Raw genomic sequence first — 22,208 nt, forward strand, 5'->3', positions numbered from 1 at the left:
CTGTAAATGCACTCCTATATGCACCTTGGTGTATGTCTAATAGTTCTGCTATTGAGTTATCTGAACAGGGATGTCTGCAGACAGATGTCTAGGATTTTCTGAGTGTGTGTGTGTGTGTGTGTGTGTGTGTGTGTGGAAGAGACCATTCAATTGCTCGAATTGTGAAATGTGTGGAATGCTAAGAGAATAATGATGACTCTCAAGTCTGTGTGTGTGTGTGTGTGTGTATGGACTGGTTGTGTATTGGTTTACTTGGTTATCACAGTACAAATCTGTATATTGGTGTTACACAATTAATCATACTTTAATCATGCTCACAATTTTTTAGCTCCCTCAATTAAATAAAACCGAATTGGCTGCAGTATAAGTAAGATTAGTTAAAATGAACTAATTAGCTAAAGATAGCTGTTCATATTTATAAAGTGTCTGGCAGTGGCATATTTATTCACATCTAGCTATATATTTTGAGTCTACCCGTGTTTAGATTTTTAAAAAATCATTAATTGCTCTAATGCTGCAATCCATTGTACTCGGAACTCGGAACAATCTGAACTCTGAAATGGAAAAGTGCTTTGAACCGTCATTCAACTCGGAATTCCGAGTTGGGAACATCTGCCTTTTCTAAACCTGAGATCACAGCAATATGGCGGTGCAGAGTCAGCCGTCAACAGAATTCGCTCTGCATTATTTTCTACTTGATAAAACTTGATTCTACATGATATCTAGCTTTTCTGTTGTGAAACATTGTTTTAACAGCTTTGTAAGATGTATATCTTCATGTATATCTTCTTAATATATTTATCAAATTCAGAGACTGGGTATACAAATATGAACATGCTCTGGACATCCATGTTTTTCTACACCAAAGCACTGGAATGCGTTTAGATTGGAAGTCAAGAAAATTGACTTGGAACTTTCCGACTTCCAAGTACAATGGATTGTAGCACAAGTTGCTGCCTTATTGTTAGTCATTTGCAGGTACTGCTTAAAATGACAAAATATATTAACAGCAATAAAATATAAATTGGCTGCATACCTGTGATAAATTATGATTGTAAATATTAGTAATTAATCACCATAATCATGTTATCTATAATTCTGTACTGCATAGACACAACCAGCTTATAAAAGAGAATTTAATGGTTGTGATGTGTGTGTAGTGTTGCTGAGTTTTTATCTCTGAATGCTTTAGTAACACTAATCACTGCTGTCAGTGCTGCTGCTTCCTACAGGATTCTTGCATTTGTGTACTGTATGTGTGTGTGTGTGTGTGTGTGTGTGTGTGTGTGTGCCCGGATACTGCTGGAATGTCAGTTATGAGTGTTGGTGCGACTCCGGTTCTTTGTATTTGCTTTCGAATATATTAACCCTACATCAGCCAGATTCGCCTGGCTTGTTTCCATAGCAACCCACTGGCAGGCATTCTGTCATTCTCTTTGACCTCAACTGGCTCACCAAACACTGGCTGTGTGTGTGTGCGGGGTGTGTGTTTTATCTTACATCAGGTATTTCAAAAATGTGATCCCCTGGTTTAATTACCATGTCTGTAATTCTGTACTGCATCAAGTAAGTAATAAAGAAATGTTAAGTCTTGTTTGTTTATATCAAATATATCCCCATACCCACGGGTTAAATTGGGAGTTAGGAGGTGGAAGAGCCCTGTGATTTTCATGGGTGCCAACAATGTGAAAACAGTACCATGCAATTTATGTGTCATTACATGGAGTTCTTAACATATAAACTCACTGACCCCATTATTAGAAACAACTGTACAACGGCTTAGTTCATGCAATTATCCAATCAGCCAATCATGTTGCAGCAGATGATTGAATAAAAGTGCATAAAATCATGCTGATATGTTTCGGCCCACAGAACTGCTGCTCATGGGATGTTTTTATTTTCACCATTCTGTTTAAACTCTAGAGACTGTGTGAAAATCGCAGGAGATCAGCAGTTACTGAAATATTCAAACCAGCCTGTCTGACACCAACAACCATACCACATTCAAAGTCAGTGAGATCACATTTTTCCCCATTCTGATGTTTGATGTGAACATTAACCGAAACTCTTGAAATGCATCTGCATGATTTTATGCGTTGTGCTGATAGGCTGATTGGATAATCACATGAATGAGCAGGTGTACGGTTGTTCCTGTTACACTAACTGGTGAGTGTAGTATATTGTTATATTATCATAATATTGTATTATTATAAACTATAATCAAATTATAGCACCCAAGTTCTCTCCACTTGCCAGTCACATAAACCAAAGGTGCCAGAGGTCCTGTGTGCTCCAATCCAATTTAAGCCTTCAGCACATCCTGCAGAATGAACTGATCAAGCAGAAACAGTATACCCCATTGTAAGGATGTTAATTTTTCATATCACCATAATTGCTCTTTATCACATTATGAGTATTTCTCAGCCATAAGTTCTTTCCATAACATAAGTTCCGTTCAAAATCTGGTGAATCTGGTGGATTGCCTTCAGCAGGGGACAGACTTTATCTCACTATGAAAAAATGCTGCCTACATAGGCAGCCCACGGCTGAATGGAACGTAGTGTGAGTTATAAATAGTTTAGCATATGAAGTTGTTTCCAATGATGAGGTCACTTACAACACACCAGTGCTGTATTTGCCCAGTCACAGTGGCACCATTTGAAAGTTTAAATGATAAATGGTTTGTCCCTCACTTTCTCTTTTGTTCTTATTGTCTAACAGGCCTGAGACGCAGCAGAAAGTTCCGTCCGCTCCCCCTCCTCCTCCTCCTCCTCCTCCACCACCCCAACCCGAGCCAGTCGCACCCCCAGAGCCAGAGGAAGAGATTTTGGGCTCTGACGATGAGGAACAGGAGGACCCGGCAGACTACTGCAAAGGTCCCAGCAGAGTCTCTTCTTTGTCTGCTCTCTCTTTCTCTCTTTCTCTCTCTCTCTCTCTCTCTCTCTCTTGCAGAACTAAAGAAATTAAATTTGGCCAATATCTTGGTAAATGATAGCTGCCTGCACTATAGCGGTACTGATAATGTCTGTAATCCTCTCAGGAATGTCTATATGTCGTCTGCATATCATATCTTTATATCACCCACCCTACTGGTGTTTTCTGTAATTGTTTCTTGTTCTTACTTACAAAATTTGCCAGTCAGTTAATTAGAACTCTAGTGTCAATATTTAGAGACATGAGACTTCTAGATCATTTATATTTGTATTATACTTCTATATTAGTTATATTTATAATTCTGTGGACAGTGGACAAAGAAAGCCGAGTTTAGGCCAGTATTTTTCCAGGTATAGCATGGCATATACTCCCCAGAGGAAGCAGTATTTTTACACGTTAAAATTAACATGCTACTTTTAGACTGTCCTAAACTTTTTTCTCTTTTGTTCTTTTTTCTCTAGGAGGATACCATCCGGTGAAGATAGGGGATCTGTTCAATGGGAGGTACCATGTAATCCGAAAGCTGGGCTGGGGTCACTTCTCTACTGTCTGGCTATGTTGGGATATCCAGTGAGTTACCATGCACATAAAACACCATCCTTACAGACACACACACGCTCACACCCTCAGTAACTCAGACTCAGTGTTGCCCAGGAGCTTGGTGTATGCCAGTATCTGTGTCCTAGTCTCATGTTTCGACTCCTGTATCTGTTTGAAGATCTTGCCTCTCCCTCAATTAGACTAATAGCTCATATGTCAACCTGGAAACTCACACTCAGCACTTTAGTTTTTAGTGCAGCAGGTAGCCACGTCACCTGCATCGTCTGTTCACCTGGGAGGCCAACACAAGTGACAGCTGTAGTGAAACTTTCATAAACACAGCCCAAACACTCAGCCACTTACACAACATCAGTGGGAAGTCAGCAACTAGCAATGAAATAACGAAATACTGCAGAATTCTTGAAGAGCCTAATTTCTATCCACCACATCTGTAGCATAAATACACATAATTTCTACATGTTTCACTGTACTGAAAAAAGAATGGAAAACCTGTTGGATTGAAACTTATGATGGAAGACTAAGGGCAGCTGCTGAATTCAGTCAGTAAATGTTTAAAATGTGTGACTGCTACATTACATCCTGTGATGAAACAGACAGGAGCGAATGTATTAGCAAAGATGTTTTTTATTTAATTTTATCCACCTTCCCATTAGTGGAGGAATGCAATTCTGCTTGCTGGCACTTTTGTAGTATCTGTGCATCATCAGGACAAAACTGAAGCCCTTTCATGTTTACTTTCACCTACACTGGTAACACATAGCCAGAAATACTTCCCTCTGAAAAGGAGTCCCAAGGACAAATTATACAAATTTAGAGTTTAATGTACAACTATTGATTGAAGAATTCACAAAAAAATTTACAAAAATATGTGTTCCACTTCTCAGCCCACTAGCTCACACACTCTTGGACTCTTGGATTCCTTAGATCCTGACCTACTCTGATGCATTTATGCACTGATTCATGCCATAAATCTTGGTAAATGATAGCTGCCTGCTTAAATCTAACCTCCTAGAGTCTATAAGACACAGACAGGATTTCAGTAGAACTTTTGGACGAGAGTGCATCAATCATCAGTAAGTGCCTTACATGGGTTGAAAAACATTGTAAGCCTGTCCAACATATGTAATGATGTGGACCCAACATGTGACATTTGACACCAGCTAACGACGCACATTCAGCACTTGCCTCTCTTCACACTCCTGCTGGACAGAAAAGTGATGAGGTCCGTAAAAAGAATGATTTTTTTGCCAATAATATACCTTTACATTGCTACTTTTTATATATATATATATATATATATATATATATATATATATATATATATATATATATATATATATATATATATAAACCAAAATGATTTGGAAATGTTTTTATTTAGGTTAATTTCTAATCTTGGCCTGGAATCTATGTGCAAAGATAATGTTGGATGAGGATCCAGTTTTTGCTGGCTAAGTGTGATTTTTTTGATGATTTGATTTAGTTTTTTGGATAGTTACACACCTTAGCAAATGGAATCAATTCAGTTTATTATCAGATACCAGCTGTATAAATGTCCGTGATGCACCTGCTCCATCACATCATTATCAAAATGGAGAAGAGCACTGAGGCACTCTGTTCAGACAGTGCACAGAGTTTTACAATTTTTAAATGGCCTAATAAAATACATTAATAATAAGACTTTTAGCCAACAGAACATTTTCCTTAGTTGATGAGACAGAGACTGATGTGGATTTTGCTGATAATCAAAGTGAGAACTCATTTCCCAGTAAACTTATATATATATATATAGGTTGCAAATGTAGATAATTGTCACTGGAATTGAATCTTTAAATATGAATTTCTCTGACACTTTGGGGTTAAAAGGACTTTAAAATGCTGTACATGCAAATACATGCAAAAGAGATTTCAGTTCAGAAAAAAAATGTAGTTTTCAGAACTATGTAAAGTAGAAAATAAGTTTTCACAGATGACCGCACAAATATTTTAATCATTCCCAGATATAACTGCAAAATGTTTTGAATCCAAAATTATTAACAATATTTCATTAGCATTCACACTCTTCCCCTCTTTACACTAATTTTCAGTTACATTATACTTTATAGATTTTATGAAATGCAGGCTTCCTTGATATCTAAGCATATAATGTTAAAATACTGCTAAGGTTGACTGAACTTTAAACAGAGGTGCTTTATGGTTTTTCCTACTTGTGTTTTATACTATATATTTTTTTTGTAAGTTTCTTTAAGTTTATGCTCTGTTTAATAGCCTTTTTTAAATATCCTACTAGCCTTTTGTGTCCTTGTTGCTTTAACTGAAAACTTTTGAGAACTTTCCTTTTATTGAAATATTTTTGGGGAAAAGATTTTTCACATCAATGTTTACTGACTGCCACAACAACTGCTCTTACACATTATAAGTGAGTTTTAAGTAAACAAGTTTTCTGTTCTTTTCTTGGTACAGGGAAATGTGCCAAAATTAATGTCTGTGGTAACTGCACATAGTTATACTGCATGTGGTGGGTAGAGATTAGTTTGAAAGATGCTGGAATATCTACCAGTTTTCAACCATAAATTAGAGGATTTTTCATTATTTGTATTTAATGCCCTAGGCAAATCAAAATACTATATTACTACAAAACCAACCAGACTAACTTTCTCCTGTCAGCCAGAAAACACTTTAATTCAGTTTTTTTTTTTTTTTGATAAACTGTATTGCAACCTACCAGAGCCAAAGGCTCAGAAACATATTGTTCATTCTGTATGTCCTAGTAAAGATGGAAGATAAAAACGACCTATATAGCGAACCGCAGTGCAACAATGCAGAAGGCAGTGCAACAGACTCCCCATCTGTTCCAATGGGATTTTTTTTATAAATTCACTTGCCAGTTTGTTGAAAGAAAGAAACAGTCCACAAACTGAAATGTGGCTGCATTACTGCAGAAAGGGGTTTTAAGAAGGCAAAATGGACTGATAACATTTGAGGTAACTTTATGCAGTGGAGGGAATATAGGATGTGCAGTTGTAGCCTCAGGCACTCTGAGTTTGATTGCCATTTGGGACAGTTGGAAGCCAAAAATCCCATATGGGCAGACACACACACACGCACACAAACACACACACATACACATACACAGAGCCTCTTGTCAGTGCAAAACAAATGAAAGCCTGCTTGGAATTTGCAAAAAAAAATAAAAAATCCAAATTTCATGTTTTCATGCTTTCATGTGTCTTGGACTGGGGAGAGGCTTCCATCTGGCCACTGTGCCATAAAGTCCAGATCAGTGGAGTGTTGCAGTGATGGTTGACCTTCTGCAAGTTTCTCCCATCTCCACACATGATCTCTGGAGCTCATCCAAAGTGACCATCGGGTTCTTGGTCACCTCTCTTACCAAGGCCCTTCTCTCCCGATTGCTCTGTTTGGCTGGGAGACTCTAGGAAGAGTCTTGTTGTTCCAAACTTCTTCCCTTTAAGAATTATGGAGGCCACTGTGCTCCTGGGAACCTTTAATGCAGCAGAAATTTTTTATAGCCTTCCCCAGATGTGTGCCTCAACACAGTGCTGTGTCTGAGCTCTGCAGGCTGTTCCTTTGACCTCATGGCTTGATTTTTGCTCTGATATGCATTTTCAGCTATTAGACCTTATATAGACAGGTGTGTGCCTTTCTAAATCATGTTCAATCAAGTGAATTTGCCACAGATGGACTCCAGTCAAAGTATAGAAACATCTCAAAGATGATCCACAGAAACGGGGTGCACCTGAGCTAAATTTCAAGTGTCATAGCACAGGGCCTGACTACTTATGTCAATGTGATATTTCAGTTTTTTCTTTTTAATAAATTTGAGAAGTTATCAAAAATCTGGTTTTTGCTTGTCATTGTATGGACTGATGTAAAAAAAAAAAGTCAAAGCATATTAGCATCAGGCTGCATCGTAATAAAAAAAATGTGAAAAAAATGAAGGGGACTGAATACTTTCTGAATGCACTGTATAGCCTGGATGTACAACAGTCTTGTGTTCTGTCTACAGAGGGAAGCGCTTTGTGGCGATGAAGGTGGTGAAGAGTGCTCAGCACTACACAGAGACGGCACTAGACGAGATCAAACTACTCCGATGTGTGAGTGAAAAGGCCACTAATACAAGACTCCAATATACACAGCCATTTTACTGCATCCTCTTCAGTCCATTTAAACACACTCTCCTTTGTATGTTGGAGCAGAAATAATTTTCATTAAGCTAATGCAGCTCGTGTCAGATGACATGCTTTAAGATATGCCATGTGTTTCTAACAGTTTAGGCCATTTGATCCCAAGAGCTCATTTCAGAGTGTGTGTGGTAATCGTACACGCCTATGTCTGTCTATCAGGTACGTGAGAGTGACCCCACTGACCCCTACAAAGACATGGTGGTTCAGCTCATCGATGACTTCAAGATCTCGGGGATAAACGGGATCCGTATCCTCCTCAGTGTGTGTACATGTGTGTGGGTATTTTTAGCTCTCATATACATGTGATTGTGTTATTGCACCTAACTCACTCTCTCAGATGTATGTATGGTGTTTGAAGTTCTCGGCCACCATCTACTGAAATGGATCATCAAGTCCAACTATCAGGGCCTGCCTTTACCATGTGTCAAGAGCATCATTAGACAGGTACACACACCTATACTCACAAAACACATTATTGGAAATATATTATACTGTGAACTGGTTTGAATTTTAAATATGCATACTAAGTATGACAGAAATCTAAGTTAGATGTTCTTTAATCCAGGGGGTCTTAAACTTTTTGCAGCCAGGGACCTGTTTAGCTCTAAAATAAATTCCACAGACCCCTTCATTATAGATTTATTTATTAGATTTATGTGTAAATAAATATTTTTCTGTTTATTAGAACCATAAAGTTTTCTTTTTCTGGGCTTTCCCCAAAAAGAACACATTGGGTCCAAGTTGAAATTATATATATAGTCCTACTTGTTTGCGTTATTAAGGTTTGGATTAAACTCATTCAATTCAAGTTACCAGACCAACACGTTAATAACTGTACCACCTAAATAATACATATAATTAGTTTTATAATGGTGGGTTATGCTTTCCACCACTGAAAAAACCTAAAAATTTCAGTCCCCTTGGCTATGCTTCACAGACCCCTGGGGATCTCTGGACCCATTTGAGAACTGCTGCTTTAAGTGTTCATATAATATATGTTTTATCTCACCACCACAGCAGCCTTCAACCATCTGAAGAAGCATGAATCGCAGCTCATTCCTGAGCCAGGCAAAGTGATGTGAATGTTGTGTATTTAATTGGCAGGTCTTGCAGGGTCTGGATTACCTCCACACTAAGTGCAAGATCATTCACACAGACATCAAACCGGAGAACATCCTGATGTGTGTGGACGATGCCTTTGTCAGGCGCATGGCGGTTGAAGCCACCGAGTGGCAGAAAGCAGGAGCGCCTCCTCCCTCTGGATCTGCAGGTATTATACCTCCCTCTGGATCCGCAGTTTTTTACACAAAATACCACCACAACATGATAGAGGATAACATAATAACCATCGTGATTATTTATCAGTTATTTGGCCAAGGAGCACAGCATGTGTCTACATTTTGCACTATCAACCTGTATTCCTGCACATACATGAATAAGATGGCTTAGTCACATTAATTGAGCATATCTTTTAAATGCTAAATATAAACATAATTAAATAAATGCTCAAAATAACCCTGCCCCACAGTGTGCATTATGTAATGATCTTCAGCTATGCTTATGCAGTCTAAATAAAGTGCCTTCCTGCGCAGGCCTGACGTGTTTGGGAACTGGAAAATATCGAGTTGGTCAAATACTTTAAACATATGAAGGAAGTACACCTGTATCTAACCTTAGCCATTTAGCTATTTTTATCACCAGTATCAACGTTGATTAGGTTTAAATAATAGAGGAAACCAGAAATCTAATAGAGGAAGCGAGAAATAATTATTGATTTACATCTAACTTAGATATGCAGCATGATTTTTGGACTAGTAATGCTGTAGCTGTACCAAAAATTCATGCAAACATTTCAGAAGAAGTGATATATTCAGTGAAAAGTGCAGTATGAGCTGAATTCTGAGAACTACTCTTTGTAGATCCTCGATAGACAAACTTCCACTTCCAGCTATTGTACTAACACTCACAAACTACTTGACCCGAATTTGTCCTTGGTGTTAGCAGGAAAGCAACAACACCACGCACATAACACATTAGTTACTCATGGTTTTCTTCTGTCAACTCATATTTAAGGCAGAAATGCTTTGCCTTTACGGAAGTCTTGGATTCATGATCATGATCATGATAGGATCATTATAGACGCCATGACTGCTAGAATAGAGCCTGATCTGCTGACAGAGTGTCTAAGGACAGGCTGGTTGTAGATGAGCTGCCTGTGTGGCCTTCAGCAGGGTGGGACCATATGAAGGAGTGAGGAGATGATGAGAGCCAGGCATCAGAAATAGCCAGCAGCTTTAACGTGGAACTGGGACAGAGAGACAGGACATATAGTGCCATTAAATCCTCTTTTAGCCTAAACTCAAAGAAAAAAAATTATTTATTGGATCACTGAAGAACTTTATATCTTTAAGTACAAACAGCATTTTGTCTTCAACTTTTCACTCATGTTTCTGTTTAAACCATCATTTACAACGTGTTAAAGTGAGAGGGCTAGCAAGGCCGTAATTAGCCATGAAGACGCTGAGGCCTGGACCTTGGTTGTTTCGGAAGGGTTTGTTTTTCACCTCCCATGTAGCCTATACCCAGTTATCAAATTCAATACTGAAACAGCGACATCCTGATAATATGATGGTAGAATGAAGTCCGGAAAATGTGGAAAAACTTACATTCCAGGTCACAGTCAGCAGTGATGATCAATTCTCAACTGACCTCAGATCAGCTGTGGAGGTTTATCCATAGACCTAATTGCCCATAATGTTTCAAGCTCATAGGACACTAAAGCTACCAGACTTTAACTTCTTGTTGAAAGGTACCCAATGTACATATTAGATGCTAACATTTTACATAGCTATGATATAAATGTGTCAGTATATGTCAGACACTATAATAGAAATATGAATGTTTGAGGGCATTTGGTGGTTTGTAAAATGTATTTTTATAAATTTCTTCAGTTTCCAAATCAGCTTATTGGTTGATTTGCTACTTGATTGGGTTAGGCTACAAGCTCCATAGGTGGCTACAAATAAGTACTTAATGTTAGTTTAATTTTTTATTATTGTATTGTATAATTTTACTCATTAATAGCATACTATGAGGATACTCTGTAAAGCTGCTTTGTGACAATGTCCATTGTTAAAAGTGCTATACAAATAAAATTGAATTAATTTGAATTGAATTAAAGTTCATTAACTATTGTACTGATGGCATAGTATTATGTAACATGATAAACAGGCACCTTAAGCTGTCATGTAAACCAAAATATTTAATTCAATAAAATTAAATGGTCTAACAGAACAGTTTATAAAAGAATGTAAGGATAACATAACAGAGATTAATTGATGTATTATACATTCGGCATTGTGATATGTTAACTATATGGAGCTCACTAGAATTGTGATCTGAGCGCTAGTTTGAGGAATATGGTTTAACTTGTTTGTTTTTCCTCTCTACAGTGAGCACAGCACCCCAACTCAAACAGGTATGTAGCACTAACAATCCCAACATAGCCACTGCTGAATTAATTAACTAACAGTAAGAGATTCCTTATGGTCCTTTGAGCAAAAGCAGGAATGGATAATGCTTGGTTAATTCGCGTGTGTATGTGGTGCCCCCTACAGGTGGGGAAGATCTCTAAGAACAAGAAGAAGAAGCTGAAGAAGAAGCAAAAGCGGCAGGCAGAGCTGCTGGAGAGACGCATGCTGGAGATAGAGGCTTTAGAGAGGGAGGCTGAGAGACAGAAAGCCAACGAAGGGCTAAACCCGCCACCAGGACCTGCACTAGCTCTCGGTGAGAGTGAAGATGAGGACGACGAAGAGGAGGACATAGAGGAAGAGGAAGAAGGAGAGGGAGAGAGGGAGCGGCCTGTTAGATTAACCAACCACACATGTAAGTAGTTACTGATTATAACTGAGACATTTGAGATTTAGACATCTGGGTGTTTGTGTGCAAACACACCAAACAGTGTTAAAATTGTTTGTGCAGTCTTTTTAATGCAAAGTGTTGGGTTTATCAAAACAAGGTTTGCTTAGATTTGTGTGTTCATGCACAACTTTGACCATGCATAAGTAAAGCGGCGAAAACCAAACAGGTGTTCACTTACGAATGCTTTACGTAGAGAGTGAACTGCTAATACTGCTAATCTATTAAGCTTCATAGTGTACACTTGTGTATACGACCTGCATAAGCACATTTGATAAATCCAAATTTTATTGTTTGCATGACCTTTTCTATGTAATGTTGATAAATGAGGACTCTGGGTTTTATTTTAATCTCTACAAACTACCCTTAAAATATATCTGATTTATGCTATTATCCTAACAGCCCTCAATCATCGTAGCCACCTTTGTCAGAGGCCCATATTCTGTGCATTATAATGCCTCTACAGTTTCCATTTTTGCCACGTCATCATTATTAGTGCCATCACATGGCTTTCGATCAACACAGAGAGAGCTTTCAGCACAAGTGGGTCAGCAGCTGCAGGTGGAGCTCAGAAGATTCTAGAAAGAGCTCGCTCTGATGGTGTGCTCATATGGATGTGTGAGCTTGTGCTTTCGACGACATAAGATACACTTAGTGTTGGTTAAAGTCATGAGAACTCTAATCACTGTTGCTAGGCAACTGGAAACTGGGGATGCTGAGCATTAGCTAGCTAATTAGACTGAGGCAAACGATTTAGCTAGTAGTCATCCTTTAAGCCTTTTATTTGAATAGTGTGAAAGCAGAATGATGGTGGAAACAGGCAAAACCCTCAGGTGTATCAGCGTTTCCCTCAGATGTGTTGGTAAAGTACTAAGAAAGGGCTCAATATGGCTAAAGTTACCCAGTAATTACAATCACAAAAACTTCCACTGCTTTGCCACTGTTGAAAAATGTTAACATTCATTGTAATTTTGATTTATGAAACAGTGAATCCCACAAGAGTGGGTCGTTTATATGGCATCTACTCGTTAACATGTTGTAACCCAATTTGGATTTAGCTTATATTGTACACTCAATGGCCACTTTATTAGGAACACCTTACTAATACTGGGTAGGACCCCCCTTGTATTAGAAACATTCTTTTGAGATTTTGGTCCATACAGATATGATTTCATCACATAATTGCTGCAGATTTGTCAGCAGCACACTCATGCTGTGAACCTCCCATTCTACCACATCCCAAAGGTGGTCTACTGGATTCAATTTCAGTTTAATTTAAATTTTATTTATATAGCGTTTTAACAATGGACATTGTCACGAAGCAGCTTTAAAGAAATCCCTGTATCCCTCAGATCTCTTCAGATCTGTTGAATAGGGAGCCCCCTGATGTGCACTGAACTAATTCCATGTTCATGGAACCATTTTGAAACAACTTGTGCTCATCATGCTGGAAATAGCCATTATAAGATGGGTAACTTGTGTCCATAAAAATGCACATGGTCAGCAGCATATTCAGATAGTCTAAGGCACTCAAATGACGCTCACTTGGTATTATCGGAGACAAAGTGTGCCAAGAAAACATTCCCCACACCATTACACAGCCACCCTCAACCTGAACTGTTGTAACAAGGCAGGTTGGATTCATGGATTCAAGGTGATGCCAAATTCTGACTCTGACTCGAGTCAGAAATCAAGATTCATCATACCTGGCAGTGTTATCCAATCTAGAACTGTCCAGTTTTGGTGAGCCCACTGTAGCCTATGGTTCTTCTTTTCAGCTCACCATGGTTGTAAAGGTGGTTATTTAAGGTTACCATAGCCTTCCTCTCAGCTCAAACCATTCTGGCCATTCTCCTCTGACCTGTCTCATCAGCAGAGTTTCCTGCTGCAGAACTGCTGCTCACTGTAAACTCTAAAGACTGTTGTGCATGGGCAGGAGATCAGCCTTTTCTGAAATACTCAAACTAGCCCATCTGGCACCAACAAAGATGCAATGGTTAAAGTCACAGAGATGACATTTTTCTCATTAACTGAAGCTCTTGACCTGTACCTGCAAGATTTTACACATTGTGCTGCTGCCACATGAGTGGCTGATTGAGTAATTGCATGATTGAGCATGAATGTTCCTAAATAAGTGGCCAGTCAGTGTATATTTTAATCAATTGTATCCTATTTCAGTATTGAGTTGAGTGTTACTGGACTGGAAATAAATGAAGCGGGAGATACTAAGGTCTGTAAATGCAGAGACAGGCAAGCCTCCAACTTCCTCTCCGCCCCCTCAATGTGGCGGTGTGTACACACACATGTGCAAACACACATGCAGGACCCTAACTGGTCCATTCATTTTTGTCTGAGAACAGAACCCTTCTATTTCTTCTTTATTTCCTATGTTCTAGGCGCAGCTCCTCCAGAGCCACAACAGCAGGACGATGAGGAGGACTGTGAAGTACTTCCCAACACAGAAGTTCCTGATGATGAAGATCCCTCAGTGGCGACAGAGACCAACACACCACCACATGAACAGAGCAACAACCCTGCAAATGAAGAGGAGGATGAACGAGAAGAAACTGAAGAAGATGTGGAAGAGCAGGAGAAAGCAGCAGAGCAGCAGGAAGCTGAAGCAGGTCAGGAAGATGCAAAAGGAGCAGTAGACAGTCTTGAAGCTGTATCTTCCGATGAGAAGCCCGAACCAAAGACAGAGGAGTGTGCAAAGGAGGAGCAGCCTGAGCTGCCAAAAGAAGAAGAAGAAAGAAGAGTAGAGGAAGTAGATGAGGAAGACGAAGATGAAGCTGATGACGAAGAGGACGATGATGATGATGATGATGAAGCAGAGGATGAAGCCCAGGAGCTTAGGAACTCCACAGAGAGCCACAACGACACCTTAAAAACTAACGGTCATGCAGTGGTGGACACAAATCATCCATCAGACGCTGTGCCTGTTGTGCCCTCACCCTCACCTCTGCTCTGCCCGCTGGTGGAGTCAGAGCTCAGCGCCACTGATCGGGACGCCTCTGATGCCTCTTATGAGCTGTTCAATGGAGAGACAGCAGCACTCAGCAATGGCGCTCGACATCGAGCCACGGCACCGCGCTTCCCCGAGCTCCCGCTCGACCCCGAGCCTGAAGAGTGTGAGCCTGAGGAAGGAGAGACAAACCTGAACCCCGACGCCGAGCGCAGCCGCACCGTCTCATCCTCCAGCACCGGAGACACTCCTAAAGGTGGCGCACACACACTCACCTCTGACCACCATCTGTTCACTTCTGAGAATGGCTGACCAGAGTTTGGCCCTTTTAATTACATTTTATAGCAATATTTGTAAAGTGTGTAACATTTATTTTTATATGAAATATTATAAATATACCCATCAAACACCCTTTCCATGTATGAGCATCCTGCTGATGGCAAATGTATAGGTGTAAGTTAGAGATATAGGAATGAAAGGGACTAGAATTGCTTGCCATTTCTAACAATTATTTTTTTAAAATTAAAATAAAATTTATTATTATTATTTTTTATTTTATATGTACTGTCTACTCTTGATGGTATCTACTGGCTTGCTCCAAACAATATCTCATTGTACACTGACAATAAAGGTATCTTATCTTATCTTAACCTTGTTACTTTCAGACCAAAATAAGCATGATCAGTATTCTAAATACATTTTTAAAGTTAGTGCTTATGTAGCGTAATTGAGCCAAATACAATAATGTTGGAAAAAGAAAGACTGTGCTACTATGAAACATGATTCAGATTACGCATTATAATATATCTCAAGTGTGACTGTAATGACACAATAAGTTTTATTTATTCTTTTATTGTTCTGGTATTGTTCTAGTAGCTACTATAACAGCTGTACTTGTTCACTCAGCTAAAGCACGAGCAGCTGACCTCCTGGTGAATCCTCTCGACCCTCGCAATGCTGACATACTCCGAGTGAAAATAGCAGACCTGGGCAATGCCTGCTGGGTGGTAAGATGCAATTGTTTTGTAGTCAGCTTCTGAGATTAATCTGGGAAACAATATAAATATGTAAATATGTAAATAAATATCTTTTTGAAGATTTTGCCTTCAGTATAACCTCAGTGCACACTGAGTGGCCAGGTTATTACATACACCCCCATCTTTACAAAAATCTTCCAAATCATGTGACTGTGTTACAGGGTATAAATCAGGCAGACCAGCATTTCTAAACATGTGGCATTAAATGTGGCATGACAGTTGCCCCTAGTGTGCCAGTCCTGAGCTTTTCAAACATGGGCTTTTCATGACAGTTTCAAGGGTATGGTAAGAATGGAGCAAGAAGCAAAAATACTACCAGTGACCAGAAATCCTCTGGACAAACTCAGCTTATAGATCAGAGGGCTCAAAAGAGAATGGTGAGAATCATGCAAGCAGTCAGACAGGCTAAATGTCACATCCAAATTCAACATTAATGTACAGGATACCATCTTTGGATTTTCAGTGTTTCAAAGACTTTATCTTTAATTGACTAAAATGGCCACAAACCATGTGTGGTACAGGAAAAACTGCCTCAGAGACAGGTGGCTTTCAGCACAAGTGGGTCAGCAGCTGTAGGCAAAGCTTAGAGGATTCTAGAAGGAACTTGTTTGAACAAAACTTGTGAATTTGTGCTTTTGAAATGGGAATGTGAGCAAACAATGCAATCAAGCGAGTAAAACTGTGAGAACACTGTTTGGCAAGTAGGACATACGCATGCCAAGCCTAAGCGAGCTAATGACTGAGGCTAACTATTTAGTGTATAGAAACTGCATAGCCTTTTAAACAGAAAATGTAAAGGTTGACATGGCAGCACAGGGGCACAGTGGGTCCCCAGTTCGATTTGAGGGATACTGGGATACTGTCTGTGTGGGGTTTTTCATGTTCTCCCCATGTTCGTGTGGCTTTCCTCCAGGTTTTACTGGCTTGGCTATGGATTGGCTATGTTAAATTGCCCGTGGGTGTAAATGTGTGTGTGAATAGTGCCCTGTGATGGGCAGGCATCCCATCTGGGGTGAAGTCTTCAACTTTGAGACCAGTGTAGCAGGGGTTGGCTCTGGATCCACCGTGACCCTGACCAGGATAAAGCGCTTACTGATGAAGAGTGAATGAATGTAAATCCAGAAACAAGACAAAACCACTGGGAATATCAATATCTGCATTTTCCTAAAGTTACACTGTAATCACATAACCATACGGAGAAAAGTCAAAATCAGTCAAAACTAGAAAATTTGATCAGAAAATTAGACAGGACAACAGGATTGTTGAGTTGGAAAAAGTTGTCCAGCTCTTAAATATTATGCTGATGGAAGGATCAGAGTATCATCATTTCCTGAAGAGCTAATCAAAAGTGAATCCCTTCTTGGCTACAGTTTATGTAGACTTGTTGGACGTTTCCAGAAAGATAGTGTATCATGTCACAAGGCACGTATCGTCACTGAGTTTTCCAAGAACATAACAGCGAGTTTACATTGCTTTAGTGGCCTGCACAGATTGCGGCTCTCACCCCTCTTGAGCATCTGTGGGATGAGGTGGAAAAGGGTGTTATGCAATGCAGTCACTTCTGCATGGTACAGCTTTCATGCGCAACACAAACAGCATGTCGTAGTTTCCATTCCCAGGCAAATTCATGCTGTTTCAAAGGCCAAAGGAGGCATGCTACTAGAAATGTGTATAATTAATTGTTGTGTGTATTTGTCATTACTCTCAAACCAGCCTTGTAGTCCTTGCTTTATTTTATTTCTGGGAAAATGCATTGAACTTTATTTTTATTTTTGGAAATACAGGGCATTATTTTCATGATAATAACACAAGCGCATAAGCAAGGCATAAGGAAAGGGAGCAAGATTGCAACTTTGTGCTCCTAGAAACTATGCTATTTATTCATTTATTTATTATTTATTTTCAAAATTACAACGTGTGGGTGTAACAGATGTGTTGTCAGTATTTTTGTGATCACAGGTGTCAAGAGGGCACCAAGTAACTTTGCTAAATTTTGGACTAAAGTGGTTTTGAAAATTAAATGTCAGATGTCACATCCCTTGTTGTGCCGCTCCACCCACATCAGCGCAGGTGCATCCATTTCTGTCCACATAAATTGCAACTTGGTGAGAAGGGGAAGAAATTAAAAGGATAAAAAAGAACACATTAGCAAGATGCTGAGGTTGTAGCACAAGACTTTATCTAATAGAACACTAATTAGTACTATTGATAGGCCAGTGTCTCACTAGTTTGACTGAGACAGTGTTAAATCACAGATTCTCTTTGGTTTTCAGCACAAGCACTTCACAGAAGACATTCAGACGCGGCAGTACCGTTCTATTGAGGTTCTAATTGGTGCTGGTTACAGCACTCCTGCAGACATCTGGAGCACTGCCTGTATGGTAAGCACTCTATTTGGAGTTTATCGGTGCATGCTCATTACAGTGTGCAACTCTACCATATGACCATATTTGTCAGCCAATCACACAGAAACACGATCCTGCAAACACTGGTCAGTTAGATTCATCCAGTCCCTGATATTCTTCATGTCAATCACTGAAGTTGTCCAGTGAATAAGCGATATCTGATCATCTCTTTCTGTTGGTCTTTGCACATGATAATTACGAAACCCACTGTCAAGTCATCTCAGAATTACCATAATTAGGCTGCTTCCGACTTAGAAAAACATTCAAGCTTCTTGCAGAGTCTTAATCACTAGCTGGCAAGAAAATGCAACTCACATGTCCCAGAAGTGAAATAACTGGCTCTCAGCTGAGTCTGCTCTCCTCAGGCTACAAACCTAGCTCTAAATTATGTGATTGTTAGTAATAAGTGCTCATATTTGTTGTGGGGGAAAAATGGCTGGTGTCTGTGTTTTACATTTAAGCATAACGTACTATACAACTCATTTTTGACAATTTTGTCAATAACCGTGTATCAGACTGTTGCTACACTTCTATATGTAACTCTATTTATTAGTTAGATGCCTTAATTTTATTTTCTGTCAGGGTTGCTAGAACTTGAAAATTCCATTTTGTAGACTGGAATAAATATTTAAATATAAGACTTGTGTGATTGCGATATTTGAGCTTGGCTTCTTTGAGAACACTTTAACGTAGCATTTATGCAGTTCAATAATTGGACTGATTGTGTTCCAGTTACAGGCTGTTCACTGCTCTTGTTTCTGTCCCCTTCAGGCGTTTGAGCTGGCGACAGGAGACTATCTGTTCGAGCCACATTCAGGAGAGGACTACTCACGTGATGAAGGTAAATCGCAAATCACAGTCAGTTTTCTTTTAATCAGTTATTCTACTACATTAATAATTCATATAATGTCTACTATATTCATGTGGTTATATCAAAGACTGTACTGCTTTACCATACAGGCATTTGTATATTTTTGTATATTATGGTTTCTAAGATTACTGTATCTTCCATTCACCACTTAGTTCCTCACTTTACCCTTTCCTTTCCTTTAGTCAAACCTCCTACTCCACTGTCTTCAGCTCAATCTCATCCTTTCGTCTAAGTTGCAAGAAACAGAAATGCAGAAATTTAGTAACACAGAAATGTATTATTATTTCCCACTATGAGATCCCACATGAGATCAGATTATTAATTCCTGTCCATTCTACCCTGTAGGCCATGTACTTTTTCCTCATTCCCTCTGATTCCCTCAAGTTCATTCTCTGCACTACTTCCTCACCATCACACCAAAAACATTGCCCCACAGGTCTAAAAAAAGGAGAATGCTGGAGGACTTGACTCAATTAATGGCTTGTTTAAATTCAGCTAAGCATGGGGAGTTTCTGTCTGTATGTATTTCCAGTTAATCTGTGTTTATCGCTGTACTTTATCACAGTATTACTAACTCTCTCTTTCTCTCTGTTTTCTCTCTAATTCCTCTCTGCCTCCCTCTTCTCCTCTCAACATCTGTCATCCATTCTTCCCCACCTTCCTGCACTGTTTTCTCTGTGCCTCTCCTTTTCCTTCCTCTGTCCTCCCTCCTTCCCTCTGCCTCTGCTTTGTAGATCACATAGCCCACATCATAGAGCTCTTGGGCTGTATTCCACGCCACTTTGCTCTATCTGGAAAATATTCTCGGGAGTTCTTCAACCGGAGAGGTAGCTGTAGGAGCACTCAGGGAGGACGAATGCATGTGCAGTCCCACTCGATAAAGACAGACATCGTTAGCATCACATTTACCACTATTATGAATTTTATATACTAAGTCCACCCTGGCTTGTGTGTGATATTGCAAAATATATAAATGCTCACTGCAGAGTCACAGTCATGCTTGCCTGCAAGCAGGTTGTAAAATCCTCCACAGTTCACGAGGACTTCACAGGAATCGTGTCTGTCTGTTCATGAGCTAGACTGCCATGCATCTACTCGTCCTCCTGCAGAAGTGTGTGTGTGCATGTTTTACTGATGTCTGTGTGCGTCTTTTGTTGTCTGTGTGTTTGTGTGTTTGTCTGTGTGGTGGTCAGACCACATCGCTCTGATTATGGAACTGCTGGGGAAAGTCCCACGTAAAGTCATCGCTGCAGGGAAATACAGCCGTGAGTTCTTCTCAAAGAAAGGTAATAGAGCTCCCCATCTTCAGGTCTACAGGAACCAAATCCTAGAATAAGAAAACAAAACAACAAGACAGGAATCCCAGCAATCCTTATGCAAGATCACACATCAGACTGATTAAGAAACACAACATTAGATGGCAGGCCTAAATGGCAAGGCACCTTCCCACAAAACATTGAGAAGTTCTTGAAGTTAGGAGTTTTGAAACTGTCCTGAAGAAGTACTATGCAGTTCCTGGACGAGTTCCTGCTTTGCATTTCCATAGCACTGAGATCATAATTTTATTTTTTTGCTTTGTGAACATAATGTTAACATTAATGTAGCTTTTTAAACTTTCAAGCAGGAAGCAACAGTATTCAAGCATGCACAAAGCACAAAGCAAAAATGTTCCACTTTGCTTGTTTGTCTTGTAAATATAAGTCGAGTTTTAATAATTGCTTGTTAACATAATATATAAATGCCAGGTTAGAGGACTGGTCATTCTATGAATTTGACCAACCATCAAACCAAACACCAGTACACTCCACTCCAGCAATTCCTGAGAAGCTGAATAGTAGCTACTCTGGAGCAGGAATGAGAGAGGATCCCTGACTCTGCAGCCCGTTAAATCAAATCGCAACTCCTCTTGTGGAAATGCACCTGAATAGCCAGCCACATTAAGGCCAGAGTTTCAACTGGAAACTATAAACGTAACAAAAAACTTATGCATCATCATACAGATTATGCATCATCCAGTCGGAGTGGTAATGAGGATGCACAGGCCTGATATATTCATGACTGACATCTCCAAATCTGATACCAATAGCAAATTTTCTCATGTAATTGCTGGACAGATGTACATCTAGATATCATGCTGATGCTTTGTATAATCCTTGTTCAAACAATGATGGTGCTGAAGGCTGTTGCCTATTGATTAACCCTGGTGTTCTGTTTGGGTCAGAAAGACTTGTTAGGGGTCCAAGCACAGAAGGTGCTGGAACCCTGTTGTATTTGTTTTATTATTATTATTCTAATTCTCTGCTAAACAGTATAGAGAGCAAAGACCGTAAGACATAGAAACACAGAATTTGAAGGAAAGATACAGTATGGCCCCCACTACTTAGGCACACAAAGGGACCCACATAGGCCTGATGGTGGCATAATAGCACAAGGTTTTATGTTTTGGTCCATATCTCATGAACTGTAAGTCCTACAAAGCACTGATTCCACTGAGCGAAATAGTCTCAAGAACCATTTTGCTCCACGCACTTAGAATTTGAGCTAATTTGCATAATATGCAGAACCTATTTGGATTTTTGGATCTTCACAAAATTGGTGTCAAACTACACACAGTAGTGGAAACCTCAGAAACTACCAAAAACATATTGACGCTTATAAACAATATGGCCGTCATATGCCAATCAACTCTTATGAGGCAGAGCCTGATTTACTCAGACAGTTTTAACTCATGATTGTTTGTATGGATTCCTTATGAAACCTGAAAGGTACATACAGGACAACATTCTGAGTTCATGCAAAGTTTCAGGAGCGGCCATAAATAGGGGGCAGGGCTAAGTTCAAATAATGGTTCCTCAGGTACCATAAGTCCTATTGGGCTGAAATTTGGTACATTACATTTCTGTGCTAATCTGCAAGTGGACCATTGATGATGACCTGATTACTTAAAAAACATGGCTGCCACCAGTCAAATTTCAGCAGGCATTTAACATGGCTAGCATTGCCCTATTGTCACGAAACTTCAATGCTAGGTTCCTCTAGGGACACACTAGTAAGCCATGCAAATTGGCCACTGGGTCGCTATTCATGTTTGTTTGTTTTTTTTACACACACACACACACAAAAAATTGCCTTTTGGACCATTTAGCCACACCCATTCAATTTGATGATAATTTGCATAATATGTGAAATATTTTTTTGGAAACTAGTCCTAGGATTTTTGGCATATGGTCACAAAATTGGTGTCGAATTACTCAGGAGAATCTAATACTCAATAATTATTAAAAACATGTTAAGATTTGCTAACAGCATGGCCTC

At 39.5% G+C, this 22,208-nt stretch overlaps 1 protein-coding gene across 6 annotated transcripts in view; it reads left to right on the top strand.

Moving 5' to 3' along the window:
• The window catches only part of srpk2 (SRSF protein kinase 2), a 61,579-nt gene that overhangs the window by 35,733 nt on the left and 3,638 nt on the right, over positions 1-22,208 (top strand). For 4 of the 6 annotated variants that reach the window (XR_008302348.1, XM_053237109.1, XM_053237110.1 and 1 more), the window contains 13 exons: positions 2,722-2,876; positions 3,396-3,504; positions 7,523-7,610; positions 7,860-7,947; positions 8,038-8,144; positions 8,805-8,970; positions 11,153-11,178; positions 11,318-11,585; positions 14,015-14,836; positions 15,487-15,587; positions 17,891-17,998; positions 18,794-18,863; positions 19,628-19,720. Coding sequence is in view for 5 of the 6 variants with exons in the window: in XM_053237109.1 (XP_053093084.1) it covers positions 2,722-2,876; positions 3,396-3,504; positions 7,523-7,610; positions 7,860-7,947; positions 8,038-8,144; positions 8,805-8,970; positions 11,153-11,178; positions 11,318-11,585; positions 14,015-14,836; positions 15,487-15,587; positions 17,891-17,998; positions 18,794-18,863; positions 19,628-19,720 (2,201 nt within the window). In the remaining variant the exon portion in view is untranslated. Of the gene's footprint in view, positions 1-2,721; positions 2,877-3,395; positions 3,505-7,522; positions 7,611-7,859; positions 7,948-8,037; positions 8,145-8,804; positions 8,971-11,152; positions 11,179-11,317; positions 11,586-14,014; positions 14,837-15,486; positions 15,588-17,890; positions 17,999-18,793; positions 18,864-19,627; positions 19,721-20,086; positions 20,180-22,208 lie in introns of all 6 variants that reach the window. The other 2 variants (XM_034307282.2, XM_026918966.3) reach the window with 1 other exon arrangement.

Source organism: Pangasianodon hypophthalmus, chromosome 9, assembly GCF_027358585.1.
Source record: "Pangasianodon hypophthalmus isolate fPanHyp1 chromosome 9, fPanHyp1.pri, whole genome shotgun sequence".
Classification (NCBI taxonomy): domain Eukaryota; kingdom Metazoa; phylum Chordata; class Actinopteri; order Siluriformes; family Pangasiidae; genus Pangasianodon; species Pangasianodon hypophthalmus.